The sequence below is a fragment of the Panthera uncia genome (assembly GCF_023721935.1).
Source record: "Panthera uncia isolate 11264 chromosome B3 unlocalized genomic scaffold, Puncia_PCG_1.0 HiC_scaffold_1, whole genome shotgun sequence".
NCBI classification, from domain to species: domain Eukaryota; kingdom Metazoa; phylum Chordata; class Mammalia; order Carnivora; family Felidae; genus Panthera; species Panthera uncia.
In genome coordinates, this window is record NW_026057582.1 from 31,294,292 (window position 1) to 31,321,503 (window position 27,212).

General features: G+C 53.2%; 2 protein-coding genes across 4 annotated transcripts in view; both read right to left on the reverse strand.

Moving 5' to 3' along the window:
- PLEKHD1 (pleckstrin homology and coiled-coil domain containing D1) overlaps window positions 1-14,463 on the reverse strand; it is a 31,376-nt gene extending 16,913 nt beyond the window's left edge. Inside the window, exons 1-5 of the mRNA XM_049612578.1 lie at window positions 14,063-14,463; window positions 2,495-2,588; window positions 2,070-2,159; window positions 1,761-1,837; window positions 654-745 (exon numbers count right to left, since the gene is read on the reverse strand). Coding sequence (XP_049468535.1) covers window positions 654-745; window positions 1,761-1,837; window positions 2,070-2,159; window positions 2,495-2,588; window positions 14,063-14,211 — 502 coding nt within the window. The 5' untranslated portion in view covers window positions 14,212-14,463. The remainder of the gene's footprint in view (window positions 1-653; window positions 746-1,760; window positions 1,838-2,069; window positions 2,160-2,494; window positions 2,589-14,062) is intronic.
- Window positions 14,464-23,162: 8,699 nt separating this feature from the next.
- Window positions 23,163-27,212, reverse strand: part of SLC39A9 (solute carrier family 39 member 9) — a 53,453-nt gene continuing 49,403 nt past the window's right edge. The window contains exons 7-9 of one of the 3 annotated variants that reach the window (XM_049612580.1): window positions 27,060-27,161; window positions 26,797-26,944; window positions 25,382-25,958 (exon numbers count right to left, since the gene is read on the reverse strand). In XM_049612580.1, the coding sequence (XP_049468537.1) occupies window positions 26,810-26,944; window positions 27,060-27,161 (237 nt within the window). In that variant the 3' untranslated portion in view covers window positions 25,382-25,958; window positions 26,797-26,809. Of the gene's footprint in view, window positions 25,245-25,381; window positions 26,945-27,059; window positions 27,162-27,212 lie in introns of those variants that run through there. The other 2 variants (XM_049612579.1, XM_049612581.1) reach the window with 2 other exon arrangements.

Consider the following 27,212-nt stretch of genomic DNA (forward strand, 5'->3'; position numbering starts at 1 on the left):
GGGGGGGGGGGGGTGCAGGTTCTGGGGCTATAGGGGGGTTCTGAAGCAGGCAGAGGGGACCCAGCGCCGAGGCCCTGGGTGTCTAAGGAGGTAGCAGGGGAAAAGATCCCAGGCAAAGGATCAAAGCCCCAGTCTCACCTTCTTCTTTCCCAAACAGAGCATACTTGTCAGCCAGTCAGGGGCACAGGGTCAGGTTGAAAGAGGGCCAAGGGGGTGGAAGTTTGGGGCAAATCCAGGACCCGGGAACCCAGGGCAGGATAACATCAACTCCATTCATGGGGCCCTTACTGTGTGCCTGAAACAAATGCTTACCAGCACGTTCTCATTTCCCCTGATCCCCAGGTCCCACCTCCCAAACCTAGGGACTATTCTCGTGACTCTTTTCAGGATGAGGAAATTAAGGCTTACAGAGGCTACCCTGTCTGGAGACACGCAGCTGATAGACAAGTGACAAAGCTGGCCCAGAGGTCCTCCTGCCACGCTGGCCAAGAGGACACAGGTTACACCATACAAGCCTCTACCTACGGCTCCTGGTAGCCTGCTAAGCCCTGACCCAGCTCCCCTCCTCCATCCTCCACCGAGCCCCGGCTATAACCCCGGCCCTGAAGTGCTACCTAGGGAGCCTCAGCTTCCAGTCCATCCCTCCAGCCAACCTAAATACTCCTGCTTCTCCTTGGCCAACTGCAGCCCCTGGGCCTCCAGGCTTTTGATCATGGCTTCTCCCAGCTGGGCATTCTTCCAAGTCCTGGGGAGGGAGGGCAGATGGGACAGAGGAGAGAAGAAACACAAAATCGTTACAACAGAAGGGGAGAGGAGAGGGAGACCGTGCATGGCGTGTACTCGCCCATCCTGTCTCCTCCAGAATCGCAGCCCCGTTCACTCTGGCTCCCGTGGCTCTGGCCGTGCCACCAGCATCGATCAGTTACAGTCCCCGGAGGCCAGCCCAGGCTGCAAAGTGGGCCACCGAGGACTGGGCCAGCAGCTTCGGAGCAGGGAAGAGATTGCTTCCCAGGCTGCTTTCTCTACCACCACAGGCCACTACCTGGCACCAGGCCTCGTATGGGGCATGCGCAGTGTTATTTGTTGAGCTAAAAGCATGACCCAGCAGGTGCCGGGACAGGGGTTCACATGTAAATGGACCGTGTTGGGCCGGAGGTTTCTATGATCTGGACTCTGATTTACAAAGCACCCGCTCCAATCTATGTTAGGATTCACTGTGGACCTGGGGAGGTGAGATGGGTGTCAGGAGGCAGCCAAACCCTCCTAGCGGTGCTGGATTTGCTCCCAAGAGTCGGAGACAAGTGGTCTACGTCTGCCACCTGTGACTCCAGACAAGCAAAGGTCACTGGGCTCCAAGCCCACCTGGCAGACCTCTCAACCTGGCCTGTTCTTTCTTGCCCACTCTAACCAACTCCCACAGCCCATCCCTCCAGCCAACCTAAATACTCCTGCTTTTCCTTGGCCTTTTGTGTTTCTTCTCTCCTCTGTCCCATCTGCCCTCCCTCCCCAGGACTTGGAAGAATGCCCAGCTGGGAGAAGCCATGATCAAAAGCCTGGAGGCCCAGGGGCTGCAGTTGGCCAAGGAGAAGCAGGAGTATTTAGGTTGGCTGGAGGGATGGACTGTTTCCAAGACGGCCCAGACAGTTTTCTCCCTCACCCTGCCCTTTTCTGGGGTCCTCAGTTCCCACTAGGTGACCAGGGTGGGCCCAGCCCATAACCATTCACTTCCTGGACGTGCCCCCCCGCCTATGAGTACTTACACCTTCCCGGACTCCTGTAGCATCTCCAGCCACTGGGTCTGCTCAAACTCGGACTCAGCAGCCAGCAAGATGTTCCCCTGCCAGGAAGAGGAACCACGGGTGTACCTGAGAGGAGCCCACTCTTGGGATGCCAGAGGCTGTCTGCAGTCTGCTCCTCCATCTCCTCCTCCATCCACCGTCCCACATCTCTATGACCCTGACACCCTCCCAGGCCAGGCCACTGGAGCGGTTGCCCCCAGGGAGCCTGGAGGTTCCCAGGGAAGCCGGTCTGCCCTGCTCAGTCCAGGCTGAGAGGAGAGCTTTACTCACATGGAAGTCCTGGTGGGAGATTTTCATGGCATAGGGCATGCTGGGCTCTTCCTTGGCCTCCACCAGGCAGCCTCCCAGGGGGATGACTCCCTGAGAAAGAATGAGAACAGGAAGCCCCCCCCACCCCCCACACATCACTTAAGGCCTCTGGGAGCCCTCAGCCAAATCCAGGTCCTGCCAAGGGCCCCAGGCTGGGAGCCAGACCAGAACTGACTCCTAGAAGGAAGAGGAAGGACTGGGGCAGGCTCGGGGCCCAGGAAGAGTCGTAGGGGGCAAGAGTCCTGTGTCCCAAGAAGGATTCATTCTCCAGACTCTCTGCTAGACCACAGCAAGAAAAGAGACTGTCTTCCACCCTTGCAGGACACCCTCCCTCATTGTCCCCATGGGGTCCTACCCACTGTGGCCCTGGGGAGAGGCTGCCTCACCTTAGGGTGTATATTGAAGTATTTATTGGTTTCGAAGTTCTTTTTCTCGCTTTCAGAGTAGTAAAGAAGAAAGCTCTCTTTGATGATGAAAAACCTACAGTGGGTGGTGGGGAAGAAGGGGCAATAAGGAGGAAAAGGGTGAGGTGTCTTGGGACAGAAAGGCCTCGGGGGGCCCAGCACTCACGTAGAGAGCCCGTGGGCTCACCAGCTCAGGCTCATCCTCACCAGCTCGTGTTCCACATCTGCGCAGAGGCCCTTGCCGGCCAGCCACCCGCCGCCATCGGCAGCCTGACCCTCACACCGGTGGGCAGCTGGACTGGGAAGCCCACACTGCCTCCGTCCTGCCGCACCGCCACCCTTGGCACAGGAGGGCATCTGTAGTCCTTCCCCTCGGGTACCTTCATCCCCTGAGCCATCACCTCCAGTCCCTTAGGGTCCACCCCAGGAGAAGGGGGAGAAGGGAGAGAAGAAAGCTCTCCCACCGCATCTGCCCTTCAGCCTCTCTGCCCTAGGAGAACAGAGCCTAGAAGCCGCCCCCACCCCCACCTCACTAAGAGATTGTGCATAACTCCAGGATGGGTCTTCTGACAAGGAATCGTGAAACTGACACTTGAACCCAACGTGTGGACCAGGCTGGCGAGGGCAGGCCTGCAGCCTCCATGTGACGCCAGCACTCCCTTTTGTCCGCGTGCTTCATGGCCTCCTTCTGGGACTCACGTCTAACTTAGGACTTCTGGGACCTGGTGCTTTCTGACTGTTGTGGAGGCGACCGCCTGATGCCAACGTGCAGAGCACTTGGACCCAGCCTGGAGGCTCTCCTAGGACTGATGATCGGAGCTGACCGGAATGAAACACCAAGTACAATTCCAGGAAAAGATCCAACCAGGTCTCAAAACCCTGAGGCTCAGGGACAACCACGGCGACTGGCCCCTTGCTCCCAGGGCCCCCGGGAACACTGCTGTTATCGAGGCAGGATCAGGGGAAGGGGTGGCCACCAGAGCCACTCAGAAGGGCTGACAGGAGCCGGCAGGGTGACTCTCTCCCCTGCTCCGCATTCAGTAACATCGCGTCGGTAGCTTAATATCAGTCACAATGGGAGCAGTTACACCAGGAAAATCATCAAGTGATACAAACAGGGCTCCCCCCACCCCCGAGAGAGCCAGTTGTCAGCCATTTACCGGCACACTACTGGTTGGAGGCCCCCTCTTGTCAGGGGCCAGAAAAATTGCCGGAGGTAACAGAAAGCCGGTTTATCTCCGGAAGTCCATCAGCCCCGGGATCTTTCCTGAGGCCACAGCCGCTGGGGGAGGGTCCCCGGGACAGCTGCCACCTCACCTCCCCCAGGAAAGAGAAGCTCAGCTTTGTCCTTTGGCGCGAGCCTCAAGCCAACCCTTGTTCTTTATTTGCACCGACCCTCTCGGCCCAGCCGGATACCGGAGGGAGCTGCGGACTTCTGCTCATGCCAGCTCTTCCCCCAGGTCTCTCTGTCCCCCAGGGAGAAAGGACACATAGATACCACCCTCTGCAGAGCTGCGGGGACAGTCTGGGCCGGCCAGCACCTGACCCCCGCCCATCCTCTCAGCTTTCCCACCACTTCTGCCCTTCAGCTTCTCTGTCCCGAGCCAATACCAAACTCACCACCCCCATCTCACTACTTTTTGCATTGCAGTTGTCCCTGGAAAGCCCTCCCTGTCGCTTTTCATCTGGCTGAGCCCTTCCTTGGTGACCAGTCCAGCCTACAGTGCCGTCTGAGCTCTTCCTGAACTTGCTGACCGGGCGGTGCACTTGGCACCCAGCACCAACATATCCAGGTGTTCTTCTTGTCCTGAGGAGATGCTGGGTTCCCGGGGGACAGGGCCACACCCCCTGTGACCCATGGGCCAAGGGAGATGCCCCCTGCCTGTTTCAAAGAACTTCACAAAGTAGTTAAGAGCATAGGCTTCGGCATCAGACAGACCTGCCATTTCTTGGCTGAGGGGCATTAGGCGGGTAAGCTCACCTCTCCAAGCCTCAGTTTATTTACCTATGGAATGGGGATGAGAACACCTATCTCGTCTGTTATTTTGAGGACGAAATGAGGTTCTGCTCATCATTCTGTCAATTCCCAGAGGGCCCAGGACAGGGCTGAGTGACGCCTTCCCAAGCTCTGAATATGCATCGCCCTAGGGAAGCGTGAGACAGACCAGCACAGGGTTGCCTCCTAGGGCCCTCCTCCCCTCCTTTCAATGGCTTCTGAAATACTGTGATGGACTGAACTGTGTTCCTTAAAACTCATATGTTGAAACCCTAACCCACGATGTGACTGTATCTGGAGAGGAGATCTCCAGGAGGTAATTAAGGTTAAGTGAGGCCCAAAGAGTAGGGCCATAATGCAATAGGACTGCGGCCTTGTAAGAAGAGGGGGCTTGCGTTCGCTCTGCCACATGCGGACGTAGGGGGAAGGCAGCCATCCGCAAGCCAGGAAGAGAGTCCTTACCAGAATCTGACTGTGCTGCCACCTTGATCTCCAGCCTCCAGAACAGTGAGAACACACATTTCTGTAGTTTAACAGAACAGTTGAACAGTTTAAGAGGCTGTTTATCCCCATCTATGGTATTTTGTTATGGGAACCCAATAAAGACAAATACCTTCTTGCCTTCCTGACGCTTCTGGAGACCCCTCCCCACTGAGGGTAAAGCATTGTGCCAGGGACTTGGTTGGGGAAGGGAAGGATGTGATCGGTAGGTGATCACATGACTCACAGGCAGGGAGAGAACAGGGGCTCTGGAGTCAAACAATCCCCATCCTTCAAGCCATGGTCTCAGGCAAGCTCCCAGTCTTGCTGAGCCTCCCTTTCAAAGCTTCTCTATAAAATAAGGAATGCATGTATATGTCTCTTGGGGGCTGCTGTGAAGATTTATCGCTGAGTTCCTACTCTGTAGCAGGCAATGTCCTTGGTGCTAGGGATAGAATTGTGGGCAAGAGAGACACAAATCCCTGTCCCCATAGAGCTTATACTTGAGTATGTGTGGTGGGGAAGCAGGCAGTAAATAAATAAGAGAGAGAGGCCATTTACCAGATGCTAATAAATGCTATAGAGGAAAATAAAGCAGGGTTAAGTAAGTAATGGGGTGAGGGGTGGCGGGGTGGGGGGTAGGTTTCAGGTTTCAATATTAAGCAGGGTGGTCAGGGAATGCCTGATTAGGAAGGTGACATTTGAGGAGAAGAAAGATGTTCCAGGCAGAAGAGCCACAGGTGCAAAGGTCCTGGGGTGGGAAGTGTGTCGGGCCCTGGAAGGGCTGTGGTGTGGCTGCAGCAGGAGCCAGGCAGAAGGTGGCAGGATCAGGTCACCAGGAACACCAAGGGCCCACACACCATGCATGCCAGCCCAGCCTCGTTCCAGCTGTTCTCAGCTTGGTTTGGGTGGGGGTTAGGGTCAAGGGAGAGGAGCTGGCATGAACCTGGAGGAGGAGGGTGACTCCCCGGCTGGCAGGGATGAGTATCGCCCAACAAAGGGCACATTTGGCAGGCAGCCTTCCAGGTCCCAAAGAGCCACCTTTCCTCATAAACCTGTCTCAGTGACAGCTCACTGCTCCAGGATTCTCAGCTTCCTCTCAGCAGGTGGGGGCCCAGGACCCGAGTGCCCCTGCACAGAAGGGCACCTCGTCTTCCTGTCCCTTTCGTCAAAGTCCCCTTGCTCCCAGACAATCTCATTCTGACTGCAAGCCAGAAGCCATCTCCTTCTGTGCCCTACAAGTTGGCCGGCTGTGCAAGGGCTGCAGGTAATCCCCACTTATTCAGCTGTTCTCCTATGTTGGCTCCCCTGCGAAGTGTTCTACATGTACCAGAGTATTTGATCTATGTAACAATCCTGGAAGGCAGGACTCTTGTTCCCATTTTACAGATGAGGAAACTGAGGTGAAGTAATGTGTACAAGGTCACCCAACTAGGGCAGAGGTGGGGCTGGGATTGGAACCCACAGACCACAGTCCCTGCTCCTATTCTGCATGTGGAGCCGCTTCCCCGTTCGTTCGTGCCGGCACCCTGGCAGCAAACCAGTGGGCCAGGGGCCGTGGTACCACGGCGGGGCTAGCCAAGAGTCAGTGCTCTGCCACATAGCAGCTGTGTGATCGGGGCAAGTCACCTGATCGCGACACCTCAGGTCCAGGTGTGACTGAGGATAATAATAGTAGCTATATCTCTTAGGGTTGTTGGGATCATTAAATCAGTTTGGTCTCACAAAGACTTAGAATATTGTGTGACATGTGGTAAGTATTCAATGAACATTTACTTTTATTACTGCTATTATTTATTATTACGTTCGGTGTCTGCAGCCACCTCCCCTGGCCTCCTTTCCCATTTGCACTCACAAGGCTCCTACCGGCTGGCCTGCTCCTGTCCTGCAGGCACCGGGCACTTTCCTGCATCTGCCGCTCCCTCCTGTCTGAAGCCGGCCCTTCCGTCCAGGGCCACCTTCAGTCCTGGGTGCAGCTTTGTCTCCAGCCCTAGGCCCCTCCTCGGCAGCCCCACGAGGCTGAACTGCAGCCCAGAGAGTGTGAGCATGGGCAGGGGTCTGCAGGGCCGGCTGCCTTCTCTCTCAGGCCCTAAAGAATAGTATTTTCACGTCCAGCTTAAGGGGCGTTTGCAAGGTGCCAAGACGCTCACTTTGCTAAGTGTTTCATTGTCATTTTTTTTTAAGTTAACTTATTTAAGAGAGAGCGTGAGTGGGGGAAGGGCAGAGAGAGAGGAGAGAGCGAGAATCCCAAGCAGGCTCCCTCCCCACCATCAGCGAGGAGCCCGAAGCGGGGCTTGAACTCGGGGACTGAACCTGAGCCGAAAGTCCAACCAACCGAGCCACCCAGGCGCTCCTGCGTTATCTTTTTTTTTTTTTTTTTTTTTTTTCCAGGAGGAAGTTTTAATAGTGGGATAGGTATTTTTTTTTTTTTTAATATATGAAATTTACTGTCAAATTGGTTTCCATACAAGCCTGCGTTATCTTTTTAAATCTCTCACAGCCACTCTAAGAGATGGGGGTATTTGTGTTTCTGTAGCCTGAGGAAATGGAGGCACAGGGAGATTAAGCAGTTAGTAAGAGGCAGACTTGGAACTCAGTTCGGTCCACAGACGCAGCTCGTGTTCTCAACTGCGGTGCTCTGGACGCCTGGCCCTGCTCTCCACTCCATATGGCCCCTCCCGGTCACTCATCACCTGAAATTGTTGGTCCTCCTGGAGCCCTTCCCCGTGGAGAGACTGCAAGCCGCTGGTCAGCTCAGTGGGGCAAACATTCACGAATCACCTGGTAAGGCCAGGCGGGGCCCTGGGGCTGGATGACTCCCTGCCCTCGAGTTGCTTAAAGTCAAATGCAGGCGAGAGAGGATAGAAATCAATAATTAAAACGAACAGCTAATGGAGCTCCTCCTTTGTGCCAGGCACCGTTGTGTGTGTTAACTCATTCACTCCTCACATCAGCTAGGTGAGGTAACTGTAGCCTAGAGACGTTAAGTAATATGTGCCCCAGATCACACAGCTGGTAAATGGGGGAGCTGGGATAATTACAAAGTACCAGGATGCATTGCACCACTGTAAAGCACCAAGTACCCTGTGACACTGTAAAGCACCAGGATCCCTGGGACACTGTAAGCACCAGAGGAAGCTACAGCATTGGAAAGCACTGGAATACCCTGAGACATTGTAAAGCACCAGGATACCCTGGGACACCATAAAGCACCGGGAGACACAGTGACTTGCAAGTTTGTATGGGGTACAGGAAGGGTGCGGACCAGGGAGGAATGAAATGGTTTAGGTGTCCAGCCAAGGGCATTCTCGGAGAGGAGGTGACAGCTTGAGTAGGGTTTCGAAGAATGAATAGGAGTGTGTTAGGAATCTGGGAGGAAGCCAAAGGGGGAGGGGGGCATTCCAGGCAGAAGGAACAGCATATGTAAAGAACAGTGTGTTCAAGGTTATCAAAATATGTCTGGGATTACCGGCAGGTAAGTGCAAACAGGGTGGGCAGTGGTGTGGGGGGAGGGGCAGTAAGGGGACCAGAGCAGGGTGGGGCTGCTTCTTGCTGATGAGGGGAGCTGCCAGCTTAGGTGGACAAGGTGGAGACAGGTGCCACCCAACACAGACAAGGGGACCCTGGAGGGATTTCCTAAGCTTTGCCTCCACCTTTTACTCCCCTCCTCGGTGCTCTGAAAGTGACAAAGGCTCAGCCAGAGCTGGATGGTCAACACCGGCCTCGCGATCAATCCAGCTGAAAGTGAGAGAACATGCCGCTTAGGCCCACGGGTCCTTCCTGAGTTGGGCAGGTCCTGTTTAAGATCGAAAGGGATCTACTTTGCTGAACTTATTCTTTGGAGATGCAGAAGCCAAGCATGGGAGTGGGGACTGGAAAGGGTCTTGGAGCACAGAGAGCAATTTGGAGTCAGGGGAAATCCTGGAGGGCTGTGGGGAGGAGGGCTTATGGGAGAGCGCAGAGGAGAGAGGACCCAGAGAAGATGTGGGAGTCTGGGTCCTACAGTGTCTAGAGACAGTGGTGAACAATCCCATCTCCGCTGATGGCAAGATGGGGTGCCTGGAAAGCTTGAGAAAACAGGGCGCCAGCACTCAATGAGACAGCGTTCACACTTTGGTGATTTAAATGCTTCTTCCGCCTTTCTCACTGCCAAACCTTCTCTTCAGCATAGTCTACCAGACTCACAGATACCTTGTGTGAGAGGCGGGTGTGGCCATGTGGCCACGGGGTAGGGTGGGGGAGAGAGAGGGACGAGCTGAGTTCGTGCAACAAGGACTGCCTACAGTGGACGGCACGTTCCTCCATAAACAAGGAAACAAGAGTTTAGAGCCTTGTGAGGAACACAGAAGCCCGGGTGCTGGTTTGGAGTTCCTCGGGATAAAGTTAACTCACTCTCCGGATGGCAGCGAGAGTCCAGTAAACGTGAGAGCCACCCATGGGTTACATTTCTCAGGAAGGTGGCTATCTAGCGTGGCTGCCCCTTCTTCCCCAGATACAACCTTCCGGAAGAGGACCAGCACCCAGTCTCCCTTATCCCTCAGCCTTTCAGGCATTGAGAACGAGTGTGGGTTTGGAGCCAGGTGAATCCTGGAGCCGGGAAAGGACAGCTTATCAGAAGTCCTTTTCAGAATTGATAGAAGGATCGTAGAAATGACACCCCCCCCCCCCCCGTGTGTGTCCCTTTTTGTTCATTCTGGGTGGCCTGGTATGCTCAGGGAGTGCTCATCCTGGCCTCGGCCACTTGTGTGGCATTAGGTCTGAGGTGGTAGGACAACAGGAATCTTACCTGTGAAGGGCACGAGTGATGACAAGTTAGGGTTTATGCAGAGCATCAAGCCCAAGGGACTTTTAAAAAATGCTAGTGCAATTCTTCAGACAATACAGTAAAGACAGGGTTAATCTATAAAACAGGTCGTGGTGCAGAGGCACTGGGTGAAATGGGCGGAGCCTTGGAGCCCCTCCCTGTGCTCCCCACCCCCTTGTGCTAAAGTCAAGGCATCTCTAGAGTCATCCATGGAACACAGTTGAGAAACCTCAGTGTGATCCACCCCCATTTTGTAGAAGATACACTGCCGGCCAGTGAGGAGAGATGTTGTCATCCCTCAGCCTGGCCCACGAAGCTGGTCACTGGCAGAGCTGGGACTGGAACTCAGAGCTCCTGCCGCCAAGCCTCGGTTTACTTTCCGGCACAGCCCCATCTGCTCTCAAAGGAAATTACTTTGTTATTTCCAAGTTCTTGACATAAGTTAGCTAAAGTGTCCTGCTTGAGGCCTGACCCCTATGCAGGTGGGACTCATTTTCAAACAGGACATCAACAGCCACTAGGGACTGGTCCTGGGGTTGGGGATGGGGGATGTATGACTTGTTTGTATGAACTCGCTTAACTTTGGGAGGCTTAGTCCCAGCGAATCATTAATTCAGTGAAGCCTGAATTAATATAGTTTCACTGTACAGCTGTGAGATTGTGCCCATCTCCTTAGCCTAAGGACTCAGTGGAACCTCGATGTCACCCCCTCAAAAGGGGCAAGCGTCGTGGACAGAAGGATCTGGGGAGATCCCGCAGCTGCCAGCTTGCCCCCTCCCACCATGCTGTCGCACTGGAAGAAGTGTGGAGAACACAAACTGATTATAAAAAGAGGAGTCTGCGGGCACCTTCCAGCTGTGATAAAACAAGCAGAAATGCTACAGCTGTGTTCGTGGGACACCTCCCACGGCTGTGCAGAATTCCATGTGCGCCAGAAAGCGAGCGCAAATCCCAGCGTCACTAGAGGCTGAGGCTGGTGCGTGGAGGTGACACACAAGGCTCTTCCCCTCAGCCCTTGGGGACAGCTCGGTAATGCCACGTCACCTCTACAAAACGGTATCTTGGAACCACGGATGAAACTCCCAGATCCCAATTCCCCGTGGGAAGAAAGTCTCCCTGGATCTTTTTGGCATGATGACCACCATCTGCACAGATGATCTTTCTACATCCGGGCTGGTTATAACCTGAGATGTGGGAAATGTAGCACTTAGTGGACACTAAGTGAGTCTTAGCTCCCTGAGACGCAGACCCACCAATGTTCCAGGAGCGTGAGCATTTGGTCTGGTAGGACAGCGTGCACGTGAGCTGCTGCTGGGCCGGGTTCGGGACCCACTGGCCACCTTACATGGGGGAAAGCAGGAACAGGGAGGAGCGCAGAAGCTGCAGGAATTGGCTGGGCCTTCCTCATCAGGGTCTCTGGCCCTGGCATTTGTTCAGGGGGCACTGGGGGGAGGGACAGAGGCCAGGGAGAGATTGCACCCTGGGAAGGCTGGCCTGCCTGAGGGACTGGCCCCACTTCGAGCTGATGCTGGCTGAGGCTGAGATGCCCTCCATGCCTTTCCTCCCTGTCACTGAGCGGCCAGGCCTCTGCATCTCCCCCACTCACAAACTAGGGAGGACAGAGTCATCAATCAATCTTACCCTCTAGACACCTCTCCCAGCTTCTTATCTCTTCTAACTAGTGTTTTGATTCCTTTCCCCTTTTGATCCCCACGGTGTGTTGGGGCAGGGAGGGAGGGGGAAAGCTGATCCTTTAGCTCAAGGGCATCTTCCCACCCCAGGAAGGGCAAGGCTGCTCAGGCAGTAGGGTTTGAAGGCACAGGTCCCGAGATGGGCCCTGAGCCTGAGCGGAAGAGGTTTTACAGAACCCAGCTGGCCACAGCCGGTTCCATCTTGCTCATCCGTTATTTATGCAGCTCGGGAGACTTTCCAGGCCCCCTCCCCTTAGCTGCCCAGCTAGGGCATCGATCGCCCTAATGGCAAGGCTCTGCAGTGGCAGGGCTGGGCTGCCCCCTCCCCAAGCCTTCCTGTGGCCGCTAATTAGCTGAAGTCCAGAGACTCCATTTCACAAATGGGGAGGCAGGGCCCAGGGGGCCCTGTTGGAAAGTGGGAGGGGACTAAGTTTAGCATCATGCCTCCCACACCCCAAATGACTGTTAGTTTTTTCCTGAGCCCCAGGGGAGGGGGAGCCTGTCCAGTGGCAGCTCCAGAATTACAGAAGGGGGAAAGGTGACAGTCTCCTCAGAAGGGGGCTGGAGGACTTGACCTGAAGCTGGCTTTGCAGAGCATGTGCACTGTTCTGACTTAGACTGGATGGTTTTTGAGTGGCTTTGGGGGCTGCTGATGGAGAGTATGGAGTGGAGGTGGGGGGCGGGGGGCTAAAACCTCCCAAGCCTCCTTTGGCTCCACTACCCTGCTTTGAGCTGGGAGCCTTTGCCCCTGACTCCTCCCAGCCCTGGAATCAACTGTGGGTACAGGGCCTAGGTCCCCACCACTGTGGGTGAGGAGGGCTAGGAGACATATCCTGGAGTTCACAGGCCCCTAGCATGTACTAGGGATGCGATCCGGTGCAATTGGCTGGCAAGAAGAATCCTGGAGGACAAGACCCAGACTCAGTGTAGCCACCAGACCCAATGGAGAAGGAGCAGTGGCTGCCTGGAGGCTGGAGAGGGGAGCTTCGTGCTAATGGTACTTGAATTTACAAGCAGCCTTCCCACCCCACCCACCCTACTAGGCTGTGCGGGTAGAGACAAGGCTGCTCCTGGCACTCAGGAAGTGTGTCTTAGACAGCACAGCCCTGGAAGCCCCTCATAAGATGCCCTCCGAGCTCCCCCAGGCCTCCTTTTAGGAGAGGAGACATAAGTTTAACTTTGGAGGAATGCAAGTAACCTATATCTCATTAAATCCCAGAAAGAAACCTGGCAGAACCAACAAAGGTATGTGAAACTAGCTATGGAAAACGTGGAACACCCCCCCCCCCACACACACACACACCTCCTTTCGTTCTATGTATGGTCTTGTAGAAATATTAAATTATTAATCCAAATAGAACATCAGAACCAACCACATCTCTGTGATCTGTGATCTGTAGTTCTGGAAACATCTAAGGCTCTGCTTCAGGACAGACTCGTAGTGGGATGGGAAAGAGAATCTAGACACACTCCTAGTTTCCTGGAGGGGTCATGCCTTCAGGGAGAGGCTGGATCAGGATTTGAGTTCTACAAACCATTCTAATAGCAAGTCTCAGAACTCAGATTGATTGGCTTGAGGGTGGAGACAGTCCAGAAGGTAGCCCATTGCTCCTGCAACCAGCATTGGGAGCCTCCTGCAAGTTTAGGGCTGTGAGCCATTCCCTCAGTACCTTCCTCCAATAAGGAGCCCCTTCTTCCTCCAGTACCTTCTAGGCCCATTTATAAGTGGAAAGTGGCTACTGACTGACATCTGGTGAGTCCCCTCTGAGTTGGGGACTGGGAAGCTGGTCTGAAAGACAGGGCTGGGGCTGCTCTGACCCTCTCCACCACCCCTTCCAACAGATCAATCCCCTCCCCTCCCCCCCTCAGTCTCTGTGCCTCTCTACCGCAGCTCAGTCCCTCCTTTCAGGCCCCTGTGTCTGAAGCACTGGGCACTCTTTTCCCTGGGCCCAGATTTTTAAAAATTAGCTCAAGGGACAGTCGGAGGGGTTGCCAAAATTATGCCACCACCAGTACGTACAGACCCTTCCTGGCCCTTCCTCTCTCCCCTGGCCTGAGCCTTTCCGCAGGACCATAGGTGGAGCTAGCAGTGTGCACAGGTGAAGTAGGGGAGAGGGGTAGGACACAGGAACCCCACCTCTAAGCCGGATGCTAGATGCCTGGGGGGGGGGGGAGGTTGTGGAGATGGAATTGTCAGTGGGGATCCCAAGAGGATATCTTTGGCTGGAGACAGGGCTTCTCCCTCCCCAGGAGAATCTAGCCCACCTTGACACAGATGGTCTCCTACCATGGCCATGATCTCTTCCGCCCACACCCTACGTGTCCACTGGGGCTTATATCCATTCCACGGAGAATTCCCCACCGCCCCCAGGCCAGCTCGACCAGTAACCGACAGAATGACCCCAACCCCGACCGAGATCAGTATCTTCCAGGGAGAGCCAGGATTGAGTGAAATGGGGCGAGGCCAAGGTCACAAAGGAAGTCAGAAGCAGGATGGTAATATAGAGGCCGGTACGGGGTCCTTAGGCCCTGGGCTCCCTCCCCAGGCGGTCCTCACCCGGCGCGGAAGGCGCACTCACCGCCGGGACCACTTGGCCGACGGCCTCCCGAAGGGCCGCTTCCACAGCACACCGTAGAGCTGCACTTTGGTGCTGATGTCCAGCGCGTCCGAGTCAGTCTGCTCCAGAGACGGCGAGGGCGACACCGAGTTGGACTTGGACGTGAACATCCTGCCTCGGCAGGACTGCCCCGGGCCCGGCCCACCCTCTCCCCCGGGCCGGCACAGACGCTGGGGCTCCGGGCGAGGGCGGGCGCGCGGCAGAAGGCTGCGGGGAGGCGGCGTCGGCCGGTGGCTCCGGGCTCCGGGCGCCGTCGGGGCGCGTCCCGGCCAGCGGAGACGCGGAGCTGCGGGGGCCGGGACCCGCCGCCGGAAAGCGCGCGGGGTGGGGAGCGCGGCGCGGAGGGGGCGCGGGGAGCGCAGCCTGCCGCTCGGCCTCGAGATTGGGGCGGGCCCGGCGGGAACCCGGCGGGGAGGGCCGCTCAGCCTCCAGCAGGCAGCATCTCCCCCGGCTCCCCGCTACAGCCCCAATTCTGGTGGCCCCGATTGGCTGGGAGGGGCAGGTGAGCTAGCTGGAGGCCGGCCGCGAGCGCCAATCAGGGCGGGCGCCGGCTGGAGGGCCGGGCTCCGCGCGTCCGGAAGGTCCCGGCGGGTCGTTCGGCCCGGGATGCGGCCGCAGCCTTTCCCCACCCCCACCCCTCGCGCCCGGCTCTGCCCCCCCCCCATCTCCACCCCCGTTGTCTCTGGCGTGCAGACAGGGCCTACACAGAAACTGGGAACTCGTGTGCTTTGTGATGGGCTTGGAGTCTCTCTTGGAGACACCTACTCGGTGTCTGGGTAGAGGAGAGCAAAGAGCAAGGGTTTGGTGTCAGACAAGCGGGCTCCGAATCCCAACTCAGTCCTGCGGCCCCGAGAAGCTGCGGAGAGCCTTGCTTCCCGCACCTGTAAAGCAGGGATGCCAGTGCCTCCTCGGGCAGGGCGCTGGCCAGGAAAGACTTCAGTAAGTGCCCGAAGCGCCCGCCCGGAGAGCAGGTTCCCTGCCTTCCCCGCCCCATCAGGTGGGTTCCGCTCGGCACCGCCGCCTCCGCCTTGCCGGGATCAGATTCCTTTTCCCAGAACTTGGTCGTCTGCGTCGGCATTTGGAATTCAGTGCCAGTCCCGAGCGTCAGTGCAGTTTGTGTCCGTGATTAATCTGCGCGCCGGGCGGGTGTTCCCGGGCGCGGGCGCTCCAATCACATCCGCTCCTCTCTGTCTCCGCTCTGGGCCACCGGCTCGCCTTCACGCAGAGGCAGACGGCAGCCCAGCCCCTGGGGACCGCGGGCGGAAAGGCAGCGCTCGGGAGGCGGGGGAGTGAGTTTGCGCAGTCGGCCCACTGGACAGCCCTGCGGTCACCCTTCCCCAAGGCCGACGAGCCACCTCCGCGCCCTGGAGAAGACCACTCTCCCCCCTCAGGGGGCTCCGATTCCTCCTTTGTTAGAGAAAGAAGTCGGTTTGGAACGGAAGTTTGCGAATGGGTGGCCTCAGAGCCACGCTGGTTTATGGATATACTTTATTAATTTGCCCAAGTAAAAAATTATCTTTCGTCTTTATCTGAGGAAGTTTCCTTGTTAACTGTGTACGCAGAGTAACCAGCTCCCAAAGTAAGATGCAGAACATTTTCCTCACTCCAGAAGGATCCCTCCTGCACCTTGCCCAGGCAACTGCCATCTCTCGCCCCCTCCCAGGCAACTACTTTCTCTTGCCAACATTTCTACACCTTAAAAAAAAATTTTTTTTTTTTAAATTTTACCACCTAAAATGCTTTTCTCCACAGACCCACCGCCCCCTATTGTCCTTTGCTCACTCGCTTTTCTCATTCGTTACCTGCCTGGCTCCTCCCTGTAGCCATTTGACTTTCTGATCCTCAGTAGATGCTCCCCAAGGCCTTCCCAGGTCTAGCAGTCCATGAGTCCACTTAAGAAGGGGCCTCGCAAAGGGCGCCCACACCCTCCCCCTAATGAACTCTGGAGTTCCCAAGCCAAGGCAGCACCCCCTGGTGCTGGCTGTCGGAAGGGGCCCATCCGGATTCCCTTGGGCCCCTCATGGCTCACATGCCCCTGCAGAACATCTCAGGTCCAGGCTTAATACAGGGCTCAGGGCCTGGGTCCACCAGGTGGAGTGGGACAGGACCAAGCAGATGACGGAAGCCCGTGGAGAGTGCAGAGTGGATATCTCGCACGCTTTGGGGCTCTTTGGGACACTTGTGCTATTGCACGAAAAATTTCTGACTTTGGGAGTCCTGCTTTTTCCCAGACGGAATCAAGAAAACTTGTGTTAGGAGCCCGTGGGGTGGAATTCATGGGTCAGGGGTACTAGGACAGGACTTCGAGAATGCAGGTGACAAGCAGGAAGAAAAAAGCTTGCGTAGGCATCGGTTTCTCAAGGGAAGGTGGTACCAAGGGCATGTGACTTTGGGGGCGAGCTGCGGCTGGGAGACTGCGTTTGCCGTGCAGCTAGCAGTATCCACACTGGCTGCAGTGGCCGTGGCGGGAAGGGGGCACACACACAGCAGCGGCAAGGGCTCTGCGGCCCCAGCTAGCTCTCTCATCAGCGTGCTTCCTCAGCATGGTTTTGGGCGGCATTCCTGGTGGCTTTACCTCCGGGCAGGCCTAGTTCTCTAGCCCTGCCAATATCCTTTTAATATATTAATTCCTTTTCTGCTTAATCAGGTCAGGACCAGCTTTGGCTGCTCATGAAGGACCAGTGATGAGCTCATGAGCCATAGGAGGGAGAAAGGCAGGGTACCTGGAATCATCCTTAAAGGAAACCCTTCCCCAGGAGAAGGGCAGCGTGAGCCCAGATGGTGTCCGGGAAAGATTTGGTGTTTTTACTGGAAGAAAGAGAGCACAAGTGTCTTCAGTGGTGAAGAGAAGGCAGTCTTTGCCCATGCCCTCTACACACAGGACACCTGAACAGACCTTAGCTAATGGTGGTTGAGGCCGGGGGCTTGAACTCGTGAACCATGATATCATGACCTGAGCTGAAATTGGACGCTTAACTCACTGAGCCACCCAGGCGCCCCAACATGATTTTTATTATTATTTTTAATGTTTATTTATTTTTGAGAGAGAGACACACACACACACACAGAATCTGAAGCACAGAGCCCAGCTGACGCAGGGCTCGAACTCATGAACCGTGAGATCATGACCTGAGCCGAAGTCGGACGCTTAAACAACTGAGCCACCCAGGCGCCCCAACATGTTTTTTTAAGAAGTACAACATGATTTAATACATGTATATATTGGAAAATGCTTACCATTGGGGGGGGGGTATCAGCTGTGGCTGTGAGATTATGTTCCCCATGCAGTGTTATTAACTATAGTCATTATGCTGTACGTCAGATCTCCAGAACTTACTAATTTTATAAGTTAAAGTTTGTACCATTTGACCACTACCTCCCCATTTCCCCCACCCCCAGTCCCTGATAATCATCATTCTACTCTTCGGTTCTATGAATTTGACTTTTTTTTTTTTTTAAGTTTATTTATTTTGAGAGAGGGAGAGTGGGGGAGGGGCAGAGAGAGAGGGAGAATTACAAGCAGGTCCGCACTGTCAGCGTAGAGCCCGATGCAGGGCTTGAACCCACAAAACTGCGAGATCGTGACCTGAGCTGAAACCAAGAGTCGGACACCCAACCGACTGAGCCACCCTATGAATTTGACTTTTTAAGACTCTACACATAAGTGAGATGGTAGAGTATTTGTCTTCCTGTGTCTGGTTTATTTCACTTATCATAGGGTCCTCCAAGTTCACCCATGTTGTTGCAAATGGCAGGATTTCCTTCTTTTTACGGTTGAATAATATCGTGTCTACATGCACTGCATTGTCTTCATCCATTCATCCTCCTTCCACGGTCACTTGTGTTGTTTCCATATCTTGGCTGTTGTGAATAATGCCACGTCTTCAAGATACTTATTTCCTTTGGATGTATATCCAGAAGTGCGGATTGGATTATACTTTTTTGCTATCAAGTTTTATGTGTTCTTTGGATTTTAATCCCTCATCAGACCAACGATTTACAGATAGTCCTTTCCCATTCCACACGTTGCCTTTTCGTTTTGTTGATGGTTCGCTTGCCAGGGTTTTGGTTCGAGGTAGTCCCACGTGTTTATTTTTGCTTTCGTCGCCTTTGGTTTTGGTATCTTTCGGTGAATCTTCATTTCGTAACGACACAGTGGTGGTTTGGTCCTCGCGAGACAATACCACTCCTGGCTTAGGTATCTTCCCTGAGGGATGATACCATATATTTTGCTCCTTAAAAATCACCAGAGGGTGTGTTTATATTGTACGTAAGCACCTCAGCTGGCACCTGGACTAACAGCCCTACCTCAGTACCGTTATGTCTATTTCAGTCCCTGGCCCATTTTCTGATCAAGTTATATTGAGTTATGTGAGTTCCTTATATATTTTGGATATTAACTTATCAGATATATGGTTTGCAAACATTTTCCCCCTTTCCTTAGGTTGCCTTTTCATTTTATTTCCTTTGCTGTATGAAAGAACATACATTATCATAATGCGTTGCTTTTATCCAGAGTCTGCAGGCTCATAGGATAGTCACCATTGTTCCACGAGACAGGTGTACCCATCACACATGGCTAGCCCATGGTAAGGAAATGTGTGAATATTGACTGGGATCCAGCTCTCTGATCTTACACTTCAGCCAGAGTGAGCCAGCCACAGTCTTCCTTAACCCACTCTAGTCAGGAATGGGCAGGCATTCTCACATGGGAAACGGCGACAGGGGCCTCCCTGGAATCACATCCTGATTGGGCCCCCAAAGCTCCCAGCAACCCGGACAAGAGCGAATCTTCCCATGGCGCCACCCCCTCAGTTCCCAGCCCTCTTTGTCCCCGACCCCACTCTCAGGCAGACAGGCCAGGCAGGTGCCAGGGGAAGGACCCAGGAATGTTCCTATTTTAGGTTCCCTGAGCTGCCCTGACACCGGTGTCAGCCTGATGGCTGGACCCAGCACAAGTATCCCTAAGGGGCCAAGAGGCAGAAGAGGCAGAAAGATCTGGGCTCCAGGCCAGGCCCTGCTGTAGCATCAAGTCTCTCTCATGGAATCTCTTTCCCTCCTCCAACCCTAATTCCATCCCTCGGGCTCCTGTCCTGGATTCCACAGGTTATGGCACTAATTCAGCCTAAACGACACCACCATCCCTCGGGTTATCTTGGCCTGACTCCTGTGGACCTTTGCCTCTCCTCCCGTTCTAGCGCTGTCTGCCTGCCTTGTTTGGAGTTGTCCTCTGTGTGTGTGTGTGTGTGTGTCCCTTCCGGGCTGTGAGCTCCTTGAGGACAGAGTCCAGGGCATGTAGAAGGTGCTCAACAAATGCTTACTGAAGCGATTTGTCTTCCCTCGGCCCCATTCAGGTGCTGTGATTTCTTGTTTGTTTGCAAACCAAATGGAGCCCCAACCCCTCAGGGCCTGTTTTCCCTCGTGAGAACAAAACAGAATCTGTGGTGTGGTTGACAACGTCTGAGAAAGCAATCTTTAGATGGCAGGCTTGTTGCCTGCTTTTAGTGTGAAGACGGGTTTAAATCCAGGCCCTGCCATCCGTTGTGTGAACTGAGGGCAATCACGGGGCATCTCTGGGCCTCGGTGTTCTCTCAGCCCCACTGGATGTCTATCCCTTCATCCCAACCTGCTGTCCGGGCTCCCGCTTCTCTTCCCCCCACACTCGGCCCCGGTGCCCTCACGCCCATTCTGATATTCTGAGAAGCCACCAAATTTTCACAGCTCCTTTTCACTTGCCGTTCCCTCAGTCCAGAATGCTTTTCTTCTCCTCTTCCCCCAACTCCTGCTTTAAGATTCAGCTCAGATGACTCATCTTTAGGGATGCCGCATGAATCGTGTTCCACTTGGACTGCATTTTCTAAGGCCAGGCATGAGTCCTAGGCTCCTTTACCTGCCTGGGGCTTGGCTACCCCTCCCCCTGCCCCCAAGGGAACCCAGGAAGGGGGAGGTGGGGTACAGGGCGCCACACGCATGTTTGAAGCCAGTAGGCCAAAGGTCTAAGGGGGTGGGGAGCCAAAGGAGAGTCTGTGCGGGCGCAGACCAACCGCCCTGTGTCCAGGCACCCCGCACTTGAGATGCCTCAGCTGGGAGTTTCTTACATTGACCAGATAGTTCTGTTCTCATCAGCGGTTGTTAGGCTTTGGCCCTCTCTCTGCCTAACAACTGCTCACACCCAGGGTTGCCAACGTAGAAGTGTTTCTGGGGGTGGCCCAACGGCCTTGCTGCCCTGCCAGCCTGCCAGCTGCTTCACAGCACTAACAAGGTCCCCTGGCATCCAAAGGCATCGCACACTGCTCAGGAACATTGAAGGTATTCAATGCTCCCCCTCGTGGGTGCTGTGTGGATTAAAATGTATACATTAAGTTGGCTTCCAAGAGGAAGTTCATTTCATTGGGGGAGAGGGGATGTGTTCAGTCTGGCCAATAGGCCTAAGGCCATTTATTGTTAGAATCGCACACACTCTCCCAGAACGTGTGAGCAAGAGCCAGCGTGCCGGCTTTTCATCTGGAAGAGAATTAGCAGTTCATTGGGTCAGAGGCTTGGGCCCCAGCATTAGCTCCATTTTACTTGATGAAAGCCCTTGGGCAAGTGACTTAGAAACCCCCGAGGCTTCGTATATCAAAAAGGGGTCCTGCCAACTCTCAGCATCGTGCTACCCTCGGAATGTTTTCTCCAGGTCCAAGAGCTTATGTTCTTTTCTGGTTTCTCCAAATACCAAGCGAGAGAACAGAAGGGAGGGTCTACTCACATGCCTGCCCCTCCTGCTCCTACCTGCCACCTCGGGACAGGGGAACACCTAATTCACCCAGGGGCTGGAGGGCTGGAAGAGGTGGAGGGTGACGACAGAGATTCCGTGTTCCGTGATATGTCCCCTTGAGTCAACTGGGGAGCAGAGGGGACAGGGCTCTGGGGGAGGGAGAACCACAGGCTAGAAGGAAGACTGAGCACTTACCTGGTCCTCTGTATGTAACTGTAACTAACACAGATGTGTGGAAATGGGGGTGGGGTCTTTGAGCCCCAGCCAGGAAGTGGGGGAGACAAGCAGGGATGAGGGAGGAAAAGTCGCCAAGCCCCACCTTGAGATGCCGGAGGAACCTCTGGACCACCGTGCCCGTGAACCCTCCGCCTGGTGATAGGAAGTCAGAGGCCAGCCGGGACTGCGCCTGGGAAGGTTGGAGGGGAGGCTGCAATCACAAAGACCCCGGCCGGGCCCCGTTATCTGTGGGACTTTAAATCTGGAAGCACAGATGTCAACTAGGGGACCGATAGGTCCCGCGCACCACCTGCGGCTGCCTCCCGTTTGTCAGCCAGCGGCACCTTCTGTGAAGAGTCCACGTTCTCTGTCGTGTGCCACCAGGCCTTTGCCACGAAGGTCCTCCTGCCCCGAGAACCGTTCCCAACGCTTCACGGCTCATTCTGCTCCACCTGTGAGTTCAGCGCAGGCCTCGTCTCCCCCTGGCTGTTGTCCCAAAGCCTCCCTCTGGGTTCCTCGCCCCCCGTTCTCGCAGCCTCCCGGTACCCACCTCATTCTTGGCAACCGTGTTTCCTTGTCTGAATCCCTCTCTGAATCACACGCTCTTTAAGGACCGGGAGCCATCCCTCCTCCCTTTTGAACACTCGGCACTCGTGACGGCCCCCGTCTGTAGGAAGGGTTCACTTGACGCTGCTGAATGAAGAGGTAAGGCTCAGCTTACATCCCGTTCCACCTTCTGGAGAATATAGGATCTATGCCCTCCTACACATGACAGCCCTTGAAGTCTGACAGTGGCTATCAAGTTCTGCCCCCAAGAACATTCCAGACGAAGGCAAACATCCAGTTCCTTCGACACCTCCTCACATGCCCTGGCTTTCCATCCTGTCTCCACTGGGCTCCCTCCTCTCATGGCTCTTGTATTTGTCAGGATCCCTCTATAAATAAGGCAGTCAGAATGGGACACACGTTGTCCCTCATGTTCTGACCCAAATTTACAAACTGGGGAAGCAATGGCTAACATCGCAACAGAAATCAGTAGCTGAGCCAGAAGTGGGATCCAGATGTTCCGGTCCCCCACCCGTCACACAGTACCTTACTAACATTAGCTGGTCGTGGATTAGGAACCCAAACCCAGTTAACTTCCCACCTGTACACTCAGCCCCATGCACTGACTCCTCACCTCTTTGCTGACTCCCAAACCCTCACCTCGGTGTGAGCAAGGGCAGAGCTGCAAGTAAGGCCAGCAGCTGGTCCTGCCACCGATTAGGGAGACAGCTGGTGCCAGGGAAATGGGGGGCGGGGGGACCACAGATTAGAAAGAAAGTGCCTCCTTGGCACACCGATTCATTTAACAACACGTATCTATTGAGAACCTAGCTTCCTGGAGCTTGTATTTTGGCAGGGAAGGACACAGTAAGGATATATATTATAAAGCAGATTAAGAGATGACCAGTGCTACAGGAAAGGAAATAATAGAATAGGGTAAAAAGTACTGGGACACGGTAGGCAGATTAGTTTTAAACAGGGTGGTCACAAGAGGCCTAACTGAAGGAGGCTTTAAGACCCAGACTGGAAGGACGCAAGAGAGCTAGGGGAAAGGGCATTTTAGACATAGGGACGGGACACAAGGTTGCTTATTTCTGACATTATAAAAACTACACCGTAGGATGCTGCCCTAGCTTGTGAAGAACTAGAAATGAATTTACAAATTGCACTTCCATTAAAATCTCTATTTCCAGGGCCAGTTGGTCTCAGCCTCTGTATTCTCATAGAGCAGCTCTGCCCTTTGAAATGAACCCACTGCGATTGAGATCTGTTGCCTGCTTCTCTTTTCTGGGAGCAGGCAGCTACCTTCCTAAGTAATATTTACTAACAACCACGGCAAAGCAAAAATAAAAGTCAACGAATTAGTATGTCTGGGGGCACCTGGTGTATTGAGTCCTTCATCTCCCTTCCCCCTTTCCTTAAGGATATCATATAGTGGGCACATCTTTCTCTGGCCTTCAAAGATTTTCATTACCTTTTCTGATGTTCAGATGTGGGTCAAGTCTAGCCATCAAACAGAGAAGCAAACTGCCAAGAGAGGAAGTAATGAGCCACTCACATAAGGTATGCACTAATAAAAATTTAATATCATAAAACAAATCAGAAAACAGCAAAAAAAAAAAAATTTTTTTTTTTTAACCATTCACAATTAACGTGGAAAGAGACAAAATTATAAGGCAGCCATCCATGGAATGATTTCATGTTTACAAAGGATCCAGAAAAGGGGACATTTAAAATCACTCTTCAGGCTACTGAACCAGGGGAACTGCAGTTTTATCCCATGAGACTTCCAACTTGCTAGAAGATGCTATCAGAAAAAAGACCAAAGCCAAGTTCCTTGTGTTTAGGCTGAGCATATCTAGAGAATTCCCAATGGTTGTCTCCTTTCCTACAAGTCACAAATTTCCCTCAAGTCTCCTGAGGCGATCGATCTAGATGTCTCAGCTACAAAGGGGGCTACATCGTTGGCTTTAAGTTCATGGCATCTCCCAACAGTGCTCTCGGGATCATTCTGTTTTGACCAGAAATCTTCGACGGTTCCCCTGTAGATCACCTTGCGCTGCAGTGGTTTTAGAAGAATCTGGTCATTATTCTCAATCTCCCAAGGGGCCCAGGAGCCATGTAGGCAAGAACATTCTCTGGGGGCTTGTGCTGTTGGCAGACAGCTCCCGTGTTTAGTACCTGGCTACCATGTGTCTGAAGGGCATAATATACTCCGATGTGGGGGTGTCCTCCTAGTTCTAATCCTCCAACAAGAGAAACACCAGGAAGTGACCCTTAGAAGTAGGCTGGTAAGAAACACACTTCCATGGTCTCCTCTTTACAAAGAACTGACCCCTCCAAATGACCACCTCTCTCCGTTTTCTAATAATTCATTGTACAGGAACACAGCTGACTCGGCTGTTTTGAATAAGGAAGTAAAAAGGTAATGGGGGGAAGAGAGAACACAGAGCCTCTGCAGGTGGTACCGTTTCCAACTCACTACACTCCGGTGCAGGAAAGCCACCAGACCTGGAACATCGCCGCTTCGGGGAAATGGGGACTGATATGCAATTCACTGGGAAACAAGTGAGGGGAATGGATCAGTAGTGTTTTTCAATTTAATTTGCCATTTAAGAGTGCATCTGGAATCTGAATAAATTGATCCCTACCAAGGAAATGGAGTCAAATTGCAATTAAGATTAGCTTTGGTTATGAGGAAGGAAGGACCATGCTTTTCATCAACTGCATCTCTCTGGTAGCCAATAATTCCATCTGTAATCATGGCAGCAGCTTAAGTATTGCCAACGTTTTCAAATGTGTGAGAGCGTTAAGGCATCTACATCTAAAGCAGGAGGCAGTTTTAAACAAGAGGAAAACAGAACTGAAGTGTGCCAGTAAGCGACCACTGCTGTGGCCTCTTCTGGGACACTGCCCACCACGAGCAAGTTCTTCCCCCGGTGAAGAAGGCCTCTGCCATGCTGCTTGGTCCCCTGCTGCCTGAAGATATATTTGAGCCCTGTAAGGTTAGTATGGCTATTTCTGCCTGCTGACCAGGAGACACAGGAGTAGTTCCTGAGGCAGCAGCTTTAAAATCTGGGGAAGCCCATAGCTTCTGAGAGCTGATAGGCCTTGAAAGGTTTGCTTGTTACTGTGAGGTCCAGAGGGGAAGGCAAATTTGGAAGTCTGATGGTTCGATCCTTGCCAGAGTTCAAGGCCCCACCTACCCAGCAAGCTATTCTAGCCACACTTTTAGTGATGGCAGGGCACTGCTGCAAGAGGCTTTGGCCAGCAGAACGAATTTCTCATCTTTTCTCATACAACAGTATGGCAGAGAGTGCTGCCATCCAAACCAGGCCAGACACTAAAATGTACTATTTATTTAACAAAGTAAATGTCCAGGGAGAATCAAGGCAACCATGACATCTTGAAGGACCACATGAAGCCCCAAGACTCTTCATAAGTCAGAGTTGCTATCAGGAAAAGTCACTCAGACTTTCCATGCTGTACCTTCTGCTGGTTTTAAGCGCATATGCAATGGCTGCAGCCACTACACGAAACCGCCTCCTATTTATGCTACTTTGGTCTACAGCCAGCAGGGGGCTCTCGAGGTCTATTTCCATAGCTGCTGACCCATTGACAAATCTAGGAAGGAAATAAAGAAATTACAGGCATGCTGGCATATACGTCATATAAAACATTTTACGGACTCCTAAACCCACTGCCCTGAAGAACACGGTCTTGGTTCCCTCTTTCTATAATGTGTTTTTGAAATGGTACAGAAAATCAAAATAAATTAATGACACAGTATTATACACTGAGTTGATAACACAAAGTTTTACAGGGACTTTGGCAAACACGGAAAAATCATCCTAGTTTGTTAAACGCTTTTACTATCTCAATTGTTTAAATTACCAGAATATTAGTGACCGCATCATCTCACGTATGAGGAAGTGACATTTTAAGGGCTTAGCAGAGTTGCATTTGACACAAAAGTGACTTCATTGAAGGGAATAAAGTAAAGAGACAATGTCATCTTCATCATCACCGTTCAAGAAGTGGTTGTCCTGATGAGAGTTCAATTCACACAAATCCTAACGTCGCTGTCAGCAGTGAGCAGCACATTAGAGGGAGGGGGTGCTGGAGGGGAAAGTCAGGAGGAAAGCACGGAAAAGATGAAGAGACAAGAGACAAGAGACATGATTTCAATAAGCTTTAAATCAAGAGGCAAACAGTTCCCACTTGTGATACATCGTGACCGTCTTCATTGCTGCAGGTGCTTATGTGACGCTGACCTAGCACTTCCCACGGGACACCGAGTATTCTGCCGGAGGGACTGCCGGTCTGCTAAGATAAATACTTAAAAAGAAAAAAAAAAAAAGGGACAACATAGGTTTTGGTAATCTCAATTTTAAAAAGATTACTACAAAGGTGTCAGTCACTATCCAAATTCACTTAAAATGAATACCCCTCAATTTCAAAAGGTACTTTGGGATCTGACTGCTCTTGAAGGAATGGCTGGGGGGCGGGGGCCCTGAACCTACCAGAACTTGGCTCCTCTGTATGAATGCATTATAGGCAGGTATGCTGCAAAAGAGAACTTAAGAAGAAATACTAGTCACCTCCTCCGATGCTAGTCCATCTCTGTGGCTCCATTTGATGGAAGGGCGGGCCCTCTTTAAAGAGGCAGATGTGAAAGGAGGTGTTAAGTCTCTCCAGACACCCCCTTTTCAATGGACAGCTCTCGAGTAAAAAGTCAGCTTTTAAGGTGTCTTGCCGTCATTTTCCTGACTCTTGCCCCAGGTAGATGACAATTCTCTTTAGCATCTAAGACAGTGGACATTATGACCTTGATCAAGGCATGTGGCAGAGATGCTAAAGCACCAGTCTTACACGGTGAGAACCATGTTAAAAATCAATGGATAAAGTAAGCGGCGGAGCCTCTAAACTAACAAAGAGATTTAGCTTAATTACAGAACACTGTACTTTCGTAATTACTATTTCATCGTGAGTATGAAGTTCTCCACTTTTCCTTAAAATGAAATTCCATCTTCCCTGAGAATAGGGGTTAAGAGAAACATCAAAACTCAAAACGCCAAGGGCCCTTTAAAAAACAACACAACGGAATGTCCACATCCAGCCGCGGTGTGTCGTTTCTCGTCTAAAAGCTTTCCGTTACTCCAGGTTTTAATCTCACCTCCCTCCGGACTCTAGGAACACAGGTGGAGATGGGCAAGGTGAGACAAGACACCGAGGAAGTGAGCAGCTGTCACGCGCTGGCTGTTCTCACCGGATGCTGGACAGCCACGGACTGAGGCTGGAACCTGACGTTTAATGCTGGTGTCCTACTGACAGGATGAGTGGGATGAGGCAACCGAGAACCAGGGCTGCCACCTCCAGGCGGCTGAGGCCCCTCCCGCCAGTGGGGTCGGGTTTGTGACTGTGCCCCATTCCGCCCACCTCCGGGAGGACATGTACTGTGGCAACATAAAGAAATGTCCCGGCAGAGAAAAGCATGGCCACTCCAGTGGCATTGACCTCTGAAAGGGCTTCTTTACTGCTCTGTGAATCGAGAGAAACAGAAAGAGACAGAGAGACAGAGAGACAGAGAGA